The sequence below is a fragment of the Rattus norvegicus genome, chromosome 13, assembly GCF_021556685.1.
Source record: "Rattus norvegicus strain SHRSP/BbbUtx chromosome 13, alternate assembly SHRSP_T2T, whole genome shotgun sequence".
Classification (NCBI taxonomy): domain Eukaryota; kingdom Metazoa; phylum Chordata; class Mammalia; order Rodentia; family Muridae; genus Rattus; species Rattus norvegicus.
Window position 1 is genome coordinate 45,612,114 of NC_141546.1, and position 17,107 is coordinate 45,629,220.

The 17,107-nt window shown below is 47.0% G+C and overlaps 1 protein-coding gene and 1 pseudogene across 2 annotated transcripts; both read left to right on the forward strand.

Annotated features, from left to right (window-relative positions):
- Window positions 1–1,282: 1,282 nt before the first annotated feature.
- On the forward strand, window positions 1,283–1,672 carry Rpl36a-ps14 (ribosomal protein L36A, pseudogene 14; annotated as a pseudogene).
- A 1,145-nt stretch (window positions 1,673–2,817) lies between these two features.
- Window positions 2,818–16,153, forward strand: Avpr1b (arginine vasopressin receptor 1B). 2 transcript variants are annotated; one of them, XM_087579809.1, is made up of 3 exons: window positions 2,818–3,077; window positions 3,240–4,789; window positions 13,420–16,153. In XM_087579809.1, the coding sequence occupies exons 2-3, from the start codon at window positions 3,847–3,849 to the stop codon at window positions 13,752–13,754; spliced, it is 1,278 nt and encodes a 425-aa protein (XP_087435935.1). In that variant the 5' UTR covers window positions 2,818–3,077; window positions 3,240–3,846; the 3' UTR covers window positions 13,755–16,153.
- Window positions 16,154–17,107: the final 954 nt, after the last annotated feature.

Sequence of the window (17,107 nt, forward strand, 5' to 3'; positions counted from 1 at the left end):
AGCCGGACTGACAAAAATGATGAGTTTTCAAAGCTTTTAAAACAGCTTGAGAAGAACAAGGGAAGAGAGGCTCAAGAGGTGGCTCTGCGGCTGAGAGGACTTTACTGCTCTTGCAGAGGACCCGAGCCTGACTCCCAGCACCCAAGTCAGTGGCTCACAATGGCCTGCATCCCCGGTTCTCAGGATATCCGATGCCTCCGCTCTCCGAAGGCTCCTGTACTCACATACTTACACCCCCACATAGGCTTACAGCTATACACATAATCCAAATTAATATATACTACATACTTAAATTTTTATAGGATAAGGGATAGGCTTACTTTTGTTTTACTATATATTAAAGTTCATTTTCAAATAGTAAAATATTAGAAATGAGATTATAAAAGCTATGGAACATATTAGGGATCCTAGAAGTAGTCTCAATAAAAACATTAAAATTTGATAATTATTCAGATAATAGACAGATAACAACAGATTGTTCATGAATGGAAGAACGGATGCTCCCTGGGAGGAAAATGAAGTTAGAGACTCACTTCTCACATTCACAAAAGTAAATTCCCAAAGAATTTCAACCCTAAAAGTAGAAAACAGTGCTGGTATATGTGGGGGAGGGGTCTTGGGAAATCACTACGGAAGGGAATAGCTCTCTTCTGTAAATAGAGAACATAAGGCGCAAAGGGGTGAAATCAGAAAACTATGGGGCTGGAGAGATGGCTCAGAGGTTAAGAGCACCAACTGCTCTTCCAGAGGTCCTGAGTTCAATTCCCAGAAATCACATGGTGGGTCACAGCCATGTGTATTGGGATCTGATGCCTTCTGGTGTGTCTGAAGACACAGTACTCATACACATAAAATAAATAAGAAAATTTTTAAAAAAGAAAAACTATGAATTAAAGCCTAATTAAATTTTCTGTGTGATAAATGACCCCACTCAACATTACGGGCTGAGTCATAAGCCATGGTTCACATTTGTGACATGTGGTAACGCATAAATGGCCCATATAAAAACATGCAAAACAGACCTGAAGTGACAAAACCAGTTCAGAACTTATATAGAGGATTTGAATGGTTCATAAAGAAGAAACCAAAACAAGTAAAAGGTGGGGGGGGTCCCTTGGAACCAATCATAAACAGGTTGACAGAAACTATCAAGTCTGGCCACAAGGAGACAGGAAATCTAAAATGCAACTAGTTTAGAGCTAAAAATTCTGGATATGACCTTTCCACGATCTATCTCTTTAAAAATGCATCCATAGCTTTCTGAGCTGACAGCGCTCCTGCAAACTTGGCGAACGTTCCTAAGATGCGCCAGACATTCTGCAAGAAATGTGAGAAGCGCCAACCCCATGAGGTGACACAGTACAGGAAGGGCAAGGACTCTCTGTGTGCCCAGGGAAAGCGGCGTTTTGACAGGAAACAGAGTGGCTATGGTGGGCCCGTTTTCTGCAAAAGAGGCTAAAACTACAAAGAAGATGGTGCTGAGACTGGAGTGCATTGAGCCCAACTGCAGATCTCAGAGGATGCTGGGTATTAAGAAATACAAGCACTTTGAACTGGGAGGTGACAAGAAGAGAAAGGGCCAAGTGATCCAGTTTTTTTAAGCCGATTTTGTTATGAAGACAATAAAATCTTGACCTTTCAAAAAAAAATGTATCCATAGCTGGCAGTGGTGGCAAACACTTTTAATCCCAGTACTCCAGAGGCAGAGGCAGATGGATCTTTGATTTTGAGGCCAGCCTCATCTACAGAGTGAGTTCTAGGACAGCCAGTGCTATATAGAAAACCCATGTCTTGGAAAAAAAACAAAAAAAGGTGAACGGTTGGAAGCAAGAAGGCAGACTGGATGCAAGAAGATATTGCAATACAGAAATTTGGATATATACAATCTCTGGGGGGGTGTTATAATTCTTTCCCTTAATGGACAGTTCTAGAGTGAGTTCTAGGTAGGAATGATCCAGCACAGAGACTGAAAGTAATTGGCTCACAAACAACAAAATTCTGGAAAAAGCGGAAGTATGGGCATCAAAGCACAGAAGTCGAAGAATTTGTGAGCTGTACAGTAAGTAGAACAGTCTAGGAAAGATGCTAATTGGTTATGTGGGTGCAAGGGGTTCGAATCAGCTTTGATTAAAAAAGCAAGTTAAAGGGACTGGCACTGCAGCCCCTGCCCTCCCTGAGAGGCCTCTATCATACTATTGCAGCACCGCGTGAACTCTAACCTACCTAGAGAGTCCTAATAGTGTGAAATTCCGGAAGATGAAGTGAATTTCCCAACCAACACCCTGTGGTGCCTGCCCCATCGAGCGCTGTAGACTTTCTTGGGCCAGGTGGTATTTACTTGTTTGCGATCAGCCGCCGCCTTTCAGACAGCTCCCATCACATCAGTGTTTTTCAAGATAGTGTAATTAGCTTAGCTTAGCTTCTGTTGTGGCACAGAACGCTGGTCTGCGCTGCTGGTGACTAGCTCTGTAACCTTCTAAGTAAGTGACATAATTTCTAAGCGGCTGTGCTTCTGCTTCACAGAGTGGTTAACAACACCTCTAGCTCATGAAATGTATCCCCAGAGAGGCTAAAGTTCAGACTTAGCCTGGAGATGCAAACTCTGTTTGGAATGTCTCCTGTCAAGCGCTGTAATCACGCCAGACTCCCGGGACTAGCTCCTATCATCTCCGAACCCGCCCCACCCCGCCACTCCCCACTGCCGCTGCCCGCTCCCCAACCCCCCCCCCCCCCCCCGCCAGTCACAAAGCTCCTCACTTTTCTTCTGTCCAAAGTCGGTTCCTTTAGGGCATGCTTCTCAGACATTTGAGATCTTTCACACATGCCTAGGGCTCCCCTCAGCACTGTCTTCTCTCTTCTCTCTTCTCTCTTCTCTCTTCTCTCTTCTCTCTTCTCTCTCTCTCTCTCTCTCTCTCTCTCTCTCTCTCTCTCTCTCTCCCTTTCAAACACACGTACTGGCGCGCGCGCGCGCACACACACACGCGCGCGCGCACACACACACACACACACACACACACACACGCAAATGCACACTCACCTGTCTGGAGAGAGTGGAGGGGACCAGGATGGCAGCATAGGTGAGTCTGTTTGGTGCTCGGGGGACATGCTTCTCCCTTCTCCGACTGGGTTTCCTAATCCTCCTCCGCCACAGTCCCACCCAGCTCCTCAGCCCCTCCCCTCAGTATCCCCTGTCTAAAGAGTGCCACTGAGTCTCACTCTCACTCCACCCTCCTCTGCAGGAGCCAACCATCAAGCAGCAGTCTCTGGACTAGAAATCCAAGAGCATAAAACGCTCCGCCGAGCTGCCGCATCTGCTCCTGCCTGCGCTCACCCTCTGGTGGGAGCCGAGAGCGGTGGGAACACACGGCTTAGCTGGGCTTTCCAATTCCTGCAGGCGACGCCCATGGTCCTGGATGGCACCTTCAAGACAACTTAGGGAGGTCTACTCTCTCCAGTTCCAAAAGAAAGTTTGGACAAAGTGAATTTGGGGTGCATTTGGGAGATGGCAGCTGCTTCCTCTGTGTCACCTCTCAGAAGCCCCTGCCTCCAACCCACTCCAACCTTCCCACACTGACACCCAGCTCCCAGTCCCTCTTTTTCTTTCTTTGGTCCCTGAGCCTCTCTGGGGTCAGGGATGTTGGTCCTGTTCCCTTCTCCTTTCATTGTCCTTTCCATCTGTCTGCTGAGCTGTCTCACCTGTTTCTACTTTCACCCCATCGTCACCCCTCACCTCCCTTCTCTCCACCTCTAAACCTTTCTCTCTCATTCCATTTTATCTATCAAAGTTCTTACTTGCACCCATACCTCCATCCACCTTCCCCTCCTTCTCTCCCTGAAATTCTAACTATGAATTCTGAGCCTTCTTGGACTGCCACCCCCTCCCCTGGGGGCACCCTGCCTGTCCCCAATGCTACCACACCGTGGCTAGGTAGGGATGAAGAGCTAGCCAAGGTGGAGATCGGTATCCTAGCTACTGTCCTGGTTCTGGCCACAGGAGGCAACCTGGCTGTACTTCTGACTCTGGGCCGCCATGGCCACAAGCGCTCCCGCATGCATCTGTTCGTGCTGCACTTGGCCCTGACCGACCTGGGCGTGGCGCTTTTCCAGGTACTGCCTCAGCTGCTCTGGGACATCACCTACCGCTTCCAGGGCTCTGACCTCCTCTGCCGGGCTGTCAAGTATCTACAGGTGCTCAGCATGTTTGCTTCCACTTACATGCTGCTGGCCATGACACTGGACCGGTACCTGGCTGTCTGTCACCCTCTTCGAAGCCTCCGGCAGCCCAGCCAGTCTACCTACCCTCTCATTGCTGCTCCCTGGTTGCTGGCTGCCATCCTCAGCCTCCCTCAAGTTTTCATTTTTTCATTGCGAGAGGTGATCCAGGGCTCAGGGGTGCTGGACTGCTGGGCAGATTTCTACTTTTCCTGGGGCCCGCGGGCCTACATCACCTGGACCACCATGGCTATCTTTGTGCTGCCGGTGGCGGTGCTCTCAGCTTGCTACGGCCTCATCTGCCACGAGATCTACAAGAACCTGAAAGTCAAGACCCAGGCTGGCAGGGAGGAGAGGAGGGGCTGGCGGACTTGGGATAAGTCCTCATCTTCTGCAGTTGCTACTGCAGCCACGAGGGGGCTACCTTCCCGGGTCAGCAGCATCAGTACCATCTCCAGGGCAAAGATCCGAACCGTGAAGATGACCTTTGTCATCGTGCTGGCCTACATTGCTTGCTGGGCACCTTTCTTCAGTGTCCAGATGTGGTCTGTGTGGGATGAGAATGCCCCCAATGAAGGCGAGTATGTGTGGTGTGTGAGGTGGTGGGAGTCGCGAGATAGCGGGAGTCAGTGCTTGCTTGTCTTAGAGCATCTTCTGCTGCTGTAACAAGTGCCCACCTAACACAAAAAGCACAGAAGTTGATTTCTCACTGTCCTAGAAACTGGGAGGTCTGGGAAGGCTATTCTTGAAAGTGGGGACTCTCTGAAGATTTCCAGGATGGTAAAGGGCACCCCTGAAAGTGCCCAAACTGGTTTCTTTCTGTAGTGGTCATACTCTTATTGGTAACAAACATTTCTATTTCTTTTTTTTTTTTTTTTGGTTCTTTTTTTTCGGAGCTGGGGACCGAACCCAGGGCCTTGCGCTTCCTAGGTAAGAGCTCTACCACTGAGCTAAATCCCCAGCCCCACATTTCTATTTCTTGCTAACTCATTACTATATCAATTCTTAAGCCCCTAAGTTCTAATCAGTTTCCAAAGGTCTCACCTGAAAGTACCATTGGCAGAGGACTTTGAGGACTCTGTTCCTAATACGAGAATTCTGGGGACAGACATTCAGACCACAGTCTTGCCCAATAAGGTCCTGTCCAGCCCACTAAGGCTATGTTGAATGAATATCAATTATGTGGATTTCTTGATTTAAAAAAAAATTTATTAGGTATACAATGTTCTGCCTGCCCAGCCAGAAGGGGGTGCCAAATCTCATTATAGATGGTTGTGAGCCACCATGTGGTTTCTGGGAATTGAACTCATAACCTCTGTAAGAGCAGGCTTAACCTCTGAGCCATCTCTCCAGCACAAATCTCTTGATTTTTAAATTTTGGTTACTTGTTTAACAATTTTAAAATACCGTGTGCCGCTACGGAAAGACAACGATTGTTCAGGAACAATGCAGAGATTAGCATGGCCCCTATGGGAAAGAGGTTTTGGTGTATTTGCTCAGCCAACTTCTATCATGCTACATGAACTTGGGAATCATAGACTAACAGATCTGAAAGGGGTTTCAAATAATCCAGTGCAGGGTGGCAATGTTGGGTATGGGAACTGCCTTCTCTCTGGGTGCCCTTCCCTTCTGTGTCTGGACATAGCTTTGTGGCTCTTTCTCAACAGCCACCTCTAATTAGTTAGGGCTGGCATATGACAGCACTTAGGTCTCAAATTCAACTCCATCATTCTGTCACTGGGGTAAAGGAGGCACAGAAAGGATCTGTGACTTGCCCAAGGCCACTCAGCCAGGGGGTGACAGAGTAAGGAGTAGAGAGCCCAATCTTTCAGATTTTCCCAGTCTTTCTTTCTTTTTCTTTTCTTTCTATCTATTTTATTTTATGAGTACAGATACTTTGCCTAAATGTTGGTGGCCAATGTGTGTACTTAGTATCCACAGAGGCCAGAAAAGGCCATTGGCTCACCAGGAACTGGGGTTACAGATGGTCGTGAGCCACCATGTGGGTGGCGGGAATGGAACCCAGGTCCTCTGCAAAACTAGTCTCTTTCTTTCAACCTGCACCTTGCCTACAACCCTGGTTCTTAACTTGGATCTACAAAGAGAGAGGCTTTCCCCTTATCTGAAAAACAAAGATTCTTCAAAAGAAAATTGTTAGCTCTACCTGGTACCAGAAAATGAGCAGTCAGCATCCTCCTGAGCTTCAGATGCTGCGGGAGGCTCAGGCTGGCCTTGGAACTACTGCGCGGCCCCGGCTGACGTCGAACTTTTGATCCTCCTGGCTCTGACCCCTGACTGCTGGGAATACAGATGTGTAACACCATGCTTGGTTTTTGTCTTTAGTCTGAACAGGAAGGTGTTTGCAAGTTTTTCTGTAAGCAATGAGCATATTAAATCCAACTTACTATTAAGGATGTTAGCCAAGGCCAGACTAGCAGGAAGGGCTTCTTGGTACCAAGCATGTGGATCTGCATGGTGTTATGGAGTGACTTTCCCTACAGTGCCTCTGAGTAACTTGGAACTCAGAGCGGCCTCAAAGCTGCTGTTCCAAGACGCCACTGCTAGTAGACAATAGCCAGTACTTGAAACAGGTGGTTTATGGGCCAACTTTATCTGGTACACGGCTTTTCTCCCAACAATTACAGTCTCGCCAATGACGCCAAGGATGAGGTAGTTTTTGCCCTTTATTGAAGGATGTGTGGGAAGATGAATTCTATTCTCTCCATTAGTTGGTGTGATTTAGCCCTTTTGCCTGAAGCACCCACCTTTATTATTAGAGTGTCCCTAATACATTGTCTGCGTAGACAGCGCGTACGTAGACAGTGATTTCCTGTGGCTGAGGGCCTCTCTGACCCAGCAGTGCAGAAACAAAACACTGCCCTACAATGTGCTCCCAGAAAAATAAAAGCTACAGGGCAATATAAGAGCTTTAGAATCATTTGTTCGGTACACCCCATCCTCCCATGGTTTTTGGTTAGATCTGTCTCTGTCTCCCGCTTAGTTGAATTTGCGCCTGGACTGGGTGCAGCGGATCTTCCCATAAGGCCTGAGAAGTAGAACTTCCATGGAATCCCATGTTTCCTCATGGCACATCCTCAGCCCCTATACCCTGCCTGGCTCAGATGGACCAAAACAGGCTTCCTAAGTCCACTGAGGCCAAATGGCTTTGGTTTCTTCCCCTATGACTTGTGCCTTTTATTGAATGTTCCTACCCTATGCCCTCGTGTGTGTGTGTGTGTGTGTGTGTGTGTGTGTGTGTGTGTGTGTGTGTGTTTGTCCCAGAGGTAGCCATATCCAGAGCACACAGGAGGGAATCACTCATGGTTGTCTTGAAGCTCTTGCGGTGGACTACTGGGTAAACACATGAGCTAGACCTTTGGTGTTAGTGGTGGGAGCTCTGGTGAGGCCCAGAATTTCTGCTTTAGAGGCAGAAGGCATGGAGTGGCAGTTCTTGTTGACCGTGTCAGAAGAACTGGAAGGTCTGCTTGTGAGTTTCCTTCCAGGTCTGCCATTGCTTGAAAAAACTTCCTACTTCTGTGAAGTATGCCAGCTGTGCCATTGCACGAATGTGTGCAGCAGGAGGCCAGGGTCATCCTAGCAGCTCTCCTGTGTTGTGGGAAATAATTCCGTTAAACTCTGGGAAGAAAATTGCCTCTGAAAGGGATCTCATTGGACTTTTCCACCTGCACAAGCTGGTGATCACATGTTCAGTGACCAAATGACAGAAAGACCAAGACTAGAAAGAAGAAGGAGGAGGTGAACCACAGGGCCCCGAGAAGCCATTATCCATAACACAAGTGAGAGCCAAATAGAGGGCCCTGAATTTGTTTATTTTCCCTGGGTATGGAATAGATAGTGTCTCATCCTAAATCTATATCCATTAGGGCCAAGGTCTTTCAGCCTTGTGTTTAGACCCCATATGGAGTCATACAGGTGAATTTGGAGATTGAAAAAAATCTCGGTGAGAGCGAAGAATTTCTGAATATGCAGTGATGGAGGATTTATTCAAAACCCAACCCGAGGTGTTTCTGGCAGTGATCACCTGAGTTGCATCCTGCAGGTCCACTGCAGCCTTGGTTCTAAATGAACAACACGCACACGTCATACTGTGCATGCCGTGGTGCCAGATAATGCCAAGGAACGCTGCGCAAAGCACCTCAGCTCAGAGCCAACGCTGCTGCGCGTTACAAACGGCACTGGTTTTACCACATGCACAAGCTGCTTGCTCTTGTAGAAATACTGACATAACAGTAGCAAGATTACAGTTTTGAAGTAGCAATGAAAATGATTTTATTGTGTTGAGGGTCACCACAACACGAGGGACTGTATTGAAGGGCCGTGGCACTAAGGTTGAGAACCACTGAATAAGGTGAAGGCTTGCACGAGGAGGCAGATAAAAATGGCTGAAATTATCCAGCTGAGAGCTGAGTGTCTTTGCAGTGATACATTTATCCCACCCTTTCTGCGGGGCAGGAATTCACACGACATTCCGTGGGGTCCTAAGGCTCAGAGTCTCTCACAGGTAAGCAGTCACGCTAGCATCAGCCAGGTCTATAACGATCTGAAGGCTCAGCTGGGAGAAATCCGCTTTCAAGTGTGCTTGCATACGGGTTGGCTGGCAGGCCTCGGTGCATAGGCTGGCCATGGGCGTTGCTTCCTTGCCTCTCCACAGGCCCCCTTGCAGCCTGGCTTCCCCCAGAGTGAAGGAGTTTTACAAGTTCCATCCCAAGGTCTGCTGATCTCTTGCTTTGGGCCTGAGGCAAAGGAGAAGAACAGAGGGCATTGGCAAGAATGCTTTGTAGAATGTAGAACAAACCAAAATCTCTCTAAAACTTTTCTTTTTTTTTTTTTTTTTTTTTTTTTTGGTTCTTTTTTTTCGGAGCTGGGGACCGAACCCAGGGCCTTGCGCTTCCTAGGTAAGCGCTCTACCACTGAGCTAAATCCCCAGCCCTTCTAAAACTTTTCTAACAACCGACTTGGCATGCATTGCCTTGGCTAATCTTTGGATTGGAATGTTTGAGCTCTAAAATCTTTGTTTGAGTTACTGACTTGAGTTCCATGTTAAAAAATAACCAGGGGAGGAGGTTTAGTGGGTAAAGTGTTTACATAAGAACACGAGGACTTGACTCTCCAGCATCCATGAAAAAAGACTGGTGGGGTGGTGGGAGCCATGCTGGGTCAGGAAGAGAATGAATAATTATTGTCTGGCCAAGTCTAGCTAATCAGTGGGCTCCGGGCTCAGTGAGATGTCATGTGCTAAAACAAAGAGTAATATGGAGAGTGATAGAGGAGGAGGATGGACATGAACCTCTGACCTCCACACATGCGCCTGTATACACACATGCACATGCATATACACTGCACATACATGCATCAAAAACATTAGAAGAAAATATCATTGAGTGAGTTTTGACCTGGGATTGGGATCGAATTTCCAACAATATCTGAAATGTCCTTACATAGTTTTCTGTTACTTTGTATCACATATTCATACAAAGCGACGTTCTCAGCATTGACTATTGTACATTCAAAGCACTGTCAACTCTGAGAAACGTTGAAAATGCTCTGCGTTCTATAATATCAAACATTTGGCTTGGATATGCTTACATGAGAACAAGCAGGCAGAGCTATACCATTGGCATGAAAACTTGTTTTAGTCTTTAGTAAACATGTACCGAACGGTTGTTTTAAAATGAATGTCTTGAGCCACAGAGATCAGTAGCTACATCTTATGACAGAGAAACCCAGAAAGTCTGCACTGTAATTTCAGTGGCAGATATTTTAAAGAGCAAACATTGTGAAGGGATCAGACCCGCCACTCCACCCCCTGAAAGTCCATAGCAGCAACACAGAGAGGAAAGATGCTTGGAAGATCCCCTCTTCTTGGCAGCCGGAAATTGACATTTTAAAGAGACCCCTGCTGTTTCAGTGGCTTGGTGACCCTGAGACCCTCTGTGAGCTTCGCTCTTTAGAAACTCAGCAGTGCTGTGGGTTCATATGCTGGACCTGGCCCACAGAACACCACCAGACAGTGGTGACACTGAATTAAAGACAGACTGTGCTCAGTGATGTTGAAACTTCACCAAATCGGCAGTCTGCAAGGGATCTGCTGGGATCAAAGGTGTGTGCCATCATGCCAGGCTTTTGGAGATGGGATGTGTGCTGGCTTCAGGAAAGGAACAGTGGGCGACTTCCCTTGTGATCTTCTAGCCCTTGGTTCTTGGGCTGGGGATAGATAGAGCCAAGTCCATGCTGGCCAATCAGATCCACTCTCCTAGAAATCGGAGACTCATACTTTCTAGGGCTGGGCTCATCACCTGGCTCACGCGGGTGGTAGTCTGTACCAGAGGAGCAGAAGACACAGGAGAGGCAGATGGCACACAGACAAGCGTGAGAGGAAATGCCAAGGTGCGGCATGGCGGGGGAGGGGGGGACCAGAGATGGAGAGAACACGGTATCCAAGCAGTACTTCAAGCATCGGGAACTACACCGTGGTGAGCGACTAGTGTTTGCAACTGGACTCCTGAAGGACTTCCCCAGAAATGACCAGAATCTGAGATACGACTAGCGAAGGGCCACATTTGGAGTGGACAGGAGTCTGTAACCTGATCATCCAGCGGTCTCCACCGGTGAGAGAGGGCAGCATGCACAACAGGAAACTGGACTCAGAAGTATCCCTGAAGAATCCCTCAGCATCTACATGACCTGACACAACGTGGAAGGCAGTAACAGGCTTCTGAGCTCCAGGGAAAGAATGCTAACACTTGGGGTTGGGGATTTAGCTCAGTGGTAGAGCGCTTGCCTAGGAAGCGCAAGGCCCTGGGTTCGGTCCCCAGCTCCGAAAAAAAAGAACCAAAAAAAAAAAAAAAATAAGAATGCTAACACTTGAGAGGGAGCGAGCAAATGCGCCAGACTGCACTCTGCGCCCGGATCTAGCTTGCTTCCCTTCACTACTGTTTTTCCCTTTGATACTCAGTGCCGCTTTCTTAGGCCAGCTGCACCCAGTACTGTTTTGTTCTCTGTTTGCGCCCGCTCTCCTCTTATTCCCCCCCCCCTTTTTTTTTTAGCTCACTGGCTGGCCTGCGCACCAGGGCTTCTGTGTCTCAACCTTCTGAGCTGCGATGGCTCTTAATTATCTCCATTTCCTCCCCTTTCTCTGCCCATTCTACCTTTAGCCAAGACTACCTCTGGCCGCCCACGCATCCTCCTCTACTCTTTCTTCATCAACCCACACTGTGTCTGATGACGTGAATTCTATATATACAGTGATTGCTATGTTTTCTTTCCTACCTATACCCACACTAACTAATAAATTCATGCTTATAGTACTATCAGTTCTTCTTTGTCGTCTAACATGCTCGGTGCTTAGGAAGTGATCGCTCTTTCAATTGACAACTGCTATATTTTCATGGTAGGCCTACTCCATCATAGCGAGTGTTTCTGCAGCTACACTTCCTTCACTCTCAGGAAAGATCAATCGTGGTGCCCCAAACACCAATTTAATAAAGGATAATGTCACCTCAACCTTATAATAACATAGCTTCTCTTGAATACTGTAAATGCTTCTATTGAAATAATAAGAGTGATTAAAAAAAATCTAGCCAGTGATCTAATCCCAAATACACACCATAGAGAAAATGAAATGCCAAAGAAAAACAACTCCTTCTAGTCCAGGGCTGGAGAGATGGCTCAATGGTCAAGAGCACTGACTGCTCTTCCAGAGGTCCTGAGTTCAATTCCCAGCAATCACATGGTGGCTCACAACCATCTGTAATGAGATCTGATGCCCTCTTCTGGTATGTCTGACAGCTACAGTGTACTGATATATAATAAATAAATAAATCTTTAAAAAAATTTCTAGTCCAACAGCAATGACCTCCAATGAGACTGGATTAGACAAAAAATCCCATGCAAAGGATTTAAGAGAATGGTTGTAAGTCTGTTCAAGGAAATCATAGAGCACACGACTAAACTCCCTCATGAGTTCCAAGAGGACAAAAAGAGCTGAAATAAAAACGAGATGTGAAAGAGACCAAAATGATGAGGAAAGCAAACTGAATACAGGAAATTTAAATTTAGTAAGCAATAGAAAGATCCAAGGAAGACCTCACCCAAAGGATAGACCGAGCTTTGAAGACAGAATAGAGAAACTGAGTCAGTCAATGGAAGATGTAAATTACTAAGAAGGTACAAACAAAACATTTGAGAAGACATGGTCCACAAATCATGGGCAAAGAAGAAAGAGGAAAATCTCATGCTAAAGGGATAGAGAACATTTCCAGTAAAACCTCATCTATTGAAGGGAAATACACATCCAGGTAAGGAATGAATTCAAAATACCAAATGGACACAACCAGAGAAGAACTTGCTTACATCCTATTATATTAAGGTGCGTTGGAAGCAACAAGAGAGAACCACCAAGTCACAGAAAGACTAGGCCATTAAAGGAACAGCTGGTTCCTCAAGAGTCTTTAAAAGCAAGGAGGGCTCAGAGGGGTGTGCATCTGCTCAGTGTACAGTCCACCATGATTGAAACAGAAAGAAAACTCTCCATGAAGAAAGCAGACTAAAGGAACCCATGACCACCAGGCTCTACGAAAGATGCTGGAAGGAATCCTTCAGAGCAAAGAGAAAAATGAACACATCTAGGAGGCCCCAGGAAAGAAGGAAATTAACTTCTTTATGGTTTGTCATCAGCGAATGTTCTATATGTCTACCTATGTAGACACCCTAGGAAATGCTCATTTTCTTGGGTGAAGATGGGTCATATGGAGAGAAAGTTTAGAAAGCCAGCTTTAAGTTTGAGGCTGTCCTGGCTTACAGAGTGAGACCAGGCCAAAAGAAGAGGAGGGAGAAAAGGCTCACATTAGAGAATTCATGGTCCAGATTTTAGAACAAAATCCTTTTCTTCTAATTGGACCAATCCCACACGGGAAGAGTTTACTTGAACCTGAGCTTGAAGCAAACTATTCCTAAAGTTAAAAATCAACCAAAACTAAGGTAGTGAGACCTGGACTCAGGAGTTACAGGTAAAATCTGAGCTATGCCTGTCTAGTTATAGAACACCAAGCAAATCTCTTTCCCCTTCTGGGAAATGTCTTCATTTGTGCAGTGGAGATTCAGTCTCTGTCCTAGAGTCTCCTCCCCCACTCCGCCAACCCCTCTAGAGCTGCGATTCTAACACCTTTTGTGCTTCTGTCTTGGCAGATTCTACCAATGTGGCTTTCACCATCTCCATGCTTCTGGGCAACCTCAGCAGCTGCTGCAACCCCTGGATCTACATGGGCTTCAACAGTCGCCTGTTGCCACGTTCCTTGAGCCACCATGCCTGCTGCACGGGCTCTAAGCCCCAAGTGCACAGGCAACTCTCCACCAGCAGCCTCACTAGCCGTCGCACCACGCTGCTGACCCATGCCTGTGGTTCCCCTACTCTCCGACTCAGCCTTAACCTCAGCCTCCGTGCAAAGCCCAGACCTGCAGGCTCACTGAAGGATTTAGAGCAGGTGGACGGGGAAGCCACTATGGAGACCAGCATCTTTTAGAGAAGATTCCCTGGACTCTGGTTCTGTACATCTCAGGCACCCGGAATGTGGACTAGCCGGCTCAGGGATGGTAGGAAGTGGAGCTTAGTTTGAGGCAGGGTGAAGAGGCCAGAATGGCTGCCATTACTCTAGTTGTCAAGGCAGTGCCTAGTGTAGGTATGGGCCACTCTCTCTCAATTTTAGATTGTTGGAAATCAGAGCACTCAATCCCCCATTCTTGCCACATTCCTGGAGTACCTATAAATATACCCAACTGGGAGATATAGTGTTCTAGATCTGGGACAGCCTAGATGGCACTGCCAATGCAGAGGCTCATTTCACTACTTGGTTAACCGTCCTGATTCTAACCTGACTGGCACATCGCAGTGGAACAGGGAGAGGAGAGAATAGATTATTAGAAAGGGGGATGTGTATGTGGGACTTCCATCCATGCCAACCTGTCTATAGAAATGAAGTGGTCTGATGGTGATGTAGAACCTGATACCTAGGAGGGCTGTAGTAAATGCTGTCTCTCCTCATCAGCCTCACCACAGGACAGGTTGTCTGGCAATACACTGTTCATTCTCAGTTGTGTGGTTCACTGCAGCTGAGATAGGGAGAAAGGGGAGAGAGAAGAAGGAATAAAAATGGTTACAGTAAAGACCAGGAATAGGAGTAAGTCTGAAAGGCACAGGGCCAGCGTTTTCTCTCCCCCTCCTCCTGTGGACCCAGACTTCCTGTGGGGCAGTGTGGAACAGACTTCCTTTTTGAAAAAAAAAAAAAAAAAAGACAAGATGGTCATGGCTCTAGAAATCCTTAAAGTTCTAGGAAAAGTTGGAATCGAAGTTTTAAATCTTTGTTCTGCCCTGGGAAGCCACCTCCACTTTCTGGGCCTCAGCCTCACCTGTAGTGAGATGGTCTTTAAGGTCTTTCTTTGCTCTGGCCTTCTATGGATTTGCAAGACTGGAATTGAGTAATAACCCCAAAACACCAAGGGTGTTCTAACCAACGGGCTCTTAGAACTTTTCCATTTCCATGACAATTTCATATACACCCAGCCTCAGTTCTGGTAGGTCCTGTCACTGCCTTGGTAGCAGAAGTCACAAGACAGAGAGAGAAGGGGTGACCGCCTCCTGCCTCGCACCTTTAGCACTGCCCCTCCCCCATGACTGCTGCTCTCCTGTCCTCTGGTACTCAAGGGTTGGGTGTACTCTGACTTGAGTCCTCCTTCAAGGTAGGAAGAGACATCGAGGAAAGGTAAAAGCTAGGGCCTTGCCCACTTCTTCCTATTATCTCCAGGGGAACTCAAATCTTAGGGGAACTTCTCCACCTCAGTTCTGGTTCCAAGGGACAGCCAAAATTATACAAACAGCACCAGCTAGCAGCAGATCAGGGGGGCTGGGTCCTGACTCTGCCCTAGCTGTGACCACAGTCAGTAAAACCCTGAGCCCGCTGTCTCAGTTATGAGTCAAAGTGGGTATCAACGTGGTTTGCAATCCCTGCAGATCTACAAGCTTCAGAGCAAAAGTCTCAGGAACAGGCTAGCTCTGCCCATTCCCAGGGACACTTTAAAGAGTGGCTACAGCTTTGCAAAGGTACTTCTTGGGTGCCTATTTTTTTGTCAACTCGACACAGACATGGAGGAGGTAACATCAGTTGAGGAACTGACTCCATCAGACTGGTCTGTGGGGATTTTCTTGATTGGTGATTGATGTGGGAGGGCCCAGCCCACTGTGGGCAGTGCCACCCTTGGAAAAGTGGTCATAGGTTGTAGAAAAAAAGAGAGCTGACATGAAAATGTACATACAAGTAACACCATACAGAGTGAGCGGTTTGTTATCAGGAATACACATACACATACATGTATGCAGCAACGGTTAATGCAAAAAGGCAATGGCTTTGAAAAGGAGAAGGTAGGGGCGTATAGAAGAGTGTGGAGGGAGGAAAGGGAAAGGGAGAAACGATGTGATTACACTATAACCTCAAAAATACATTATTTTAAAAATTAGAAAGAAGGGAAGGGGGGCTGGAGAGATGGCTCAGTGGTTAAGAGCATTGACTGCTCTTCCAGAGGTCCTGAGTTCAAATCCCAGCAACCACATGGTGGCTCACAACCATCTGTAATTGGATCTGATGCCCTCTTCTGGTGTGTCTGAGGACAGCTACAGTGTACTTCTATATAATAAATATAATAAATAAATCTAGAAAGAAAAAAGGAAAGAAAGAAAGGAAGGAAGGAAGGAAGGAAGGAAGGAAGAAAGAAAGAAAGCAGACTGATCAAGCTAGGGAGAGCAAGCCAGTAAGCAGCACTCCTTCCCTGACTCTGCTTCAGTTCCTGCCTGGAGTTCCTGTCCCGACTTCCCTCAGTGATGGAGCGTGACCTGGGAATTATAAGATGAAATAAATAAACACTTCCCTCCCTTTGTTTTTCTGGTCATGGTGTTTATCGTAGCAATAAAAAAACCAAACTAGGGCACCTTTTTAAGAGCCAGTCTGCCTCAGGAAGCCCACTTAGGATTCCTTAAAAGAAAAGAACCCAAGTTGGATGCTATGATTGAGGAGAGCACCCAACCCTTGAGTACTAGAGAACAGGAGAGCAGCAAACAGACACGGGGGCAGGGCAGTGCTAAAGGAGCCAGGCAGGAGGCAGTCGCTCCTCTTTCTCTGTCCTGTGACTTCTGCTGCCAAGGCAGTGACATGCATCTAACCACCTCTCCTCTGCCTTGGATGGAGTACAGCAGTGGGGTCTGTGGGAAGAGAACCAAAACCATTCTGAGCTCTAAGCCCAGGATGTGCATGTGCATGCACATGTGCATGTGTGTGTGCATGTGCATGTGCATGTCGCGTGTGCGTGTGCATGTGTGTGATTGCCACCCTCTGCATCGTAAAGTTCATTACTCCAGTACCTTAAAATCCACACAGGAAGTCTGAGTCTGAATCCACAGGCTCAGCTCCTCAGGAGTGTGAGGCTAGAGGCTTGTAAATACAAGAACAGCCTCCTGTGCTACAGGGCAAATTCAGTACCTGATCGGCTATTTTATCAAGACCCTGTCTCAAAAGAAAATAGGAAGGGAAAAAGACCTGGAGGCACAGTTCAGTGGCAGGGCCATCTCTTATCAAGCAAACCAAACCCTAGGTTTAACTCCCTGACCTTAGTATTGCAAAAACAAACCAAACCCAAATGGGCATAGTGGTAGACTGTGCTCTCTGTTTTCAGTGTAGTCTTTCTGTGGAAGGAACAGTTAGGGCCTAGATCCATATGCAAGTAAACTCTCCTTGTGCAAGTCACAAGAGAAAGTACAGGAGAAGGCAGACAGGGATTACTGAAGACAAAGGATAGGGGTCAGGATTGAGAGTTTAAGGCCAAACTAGCT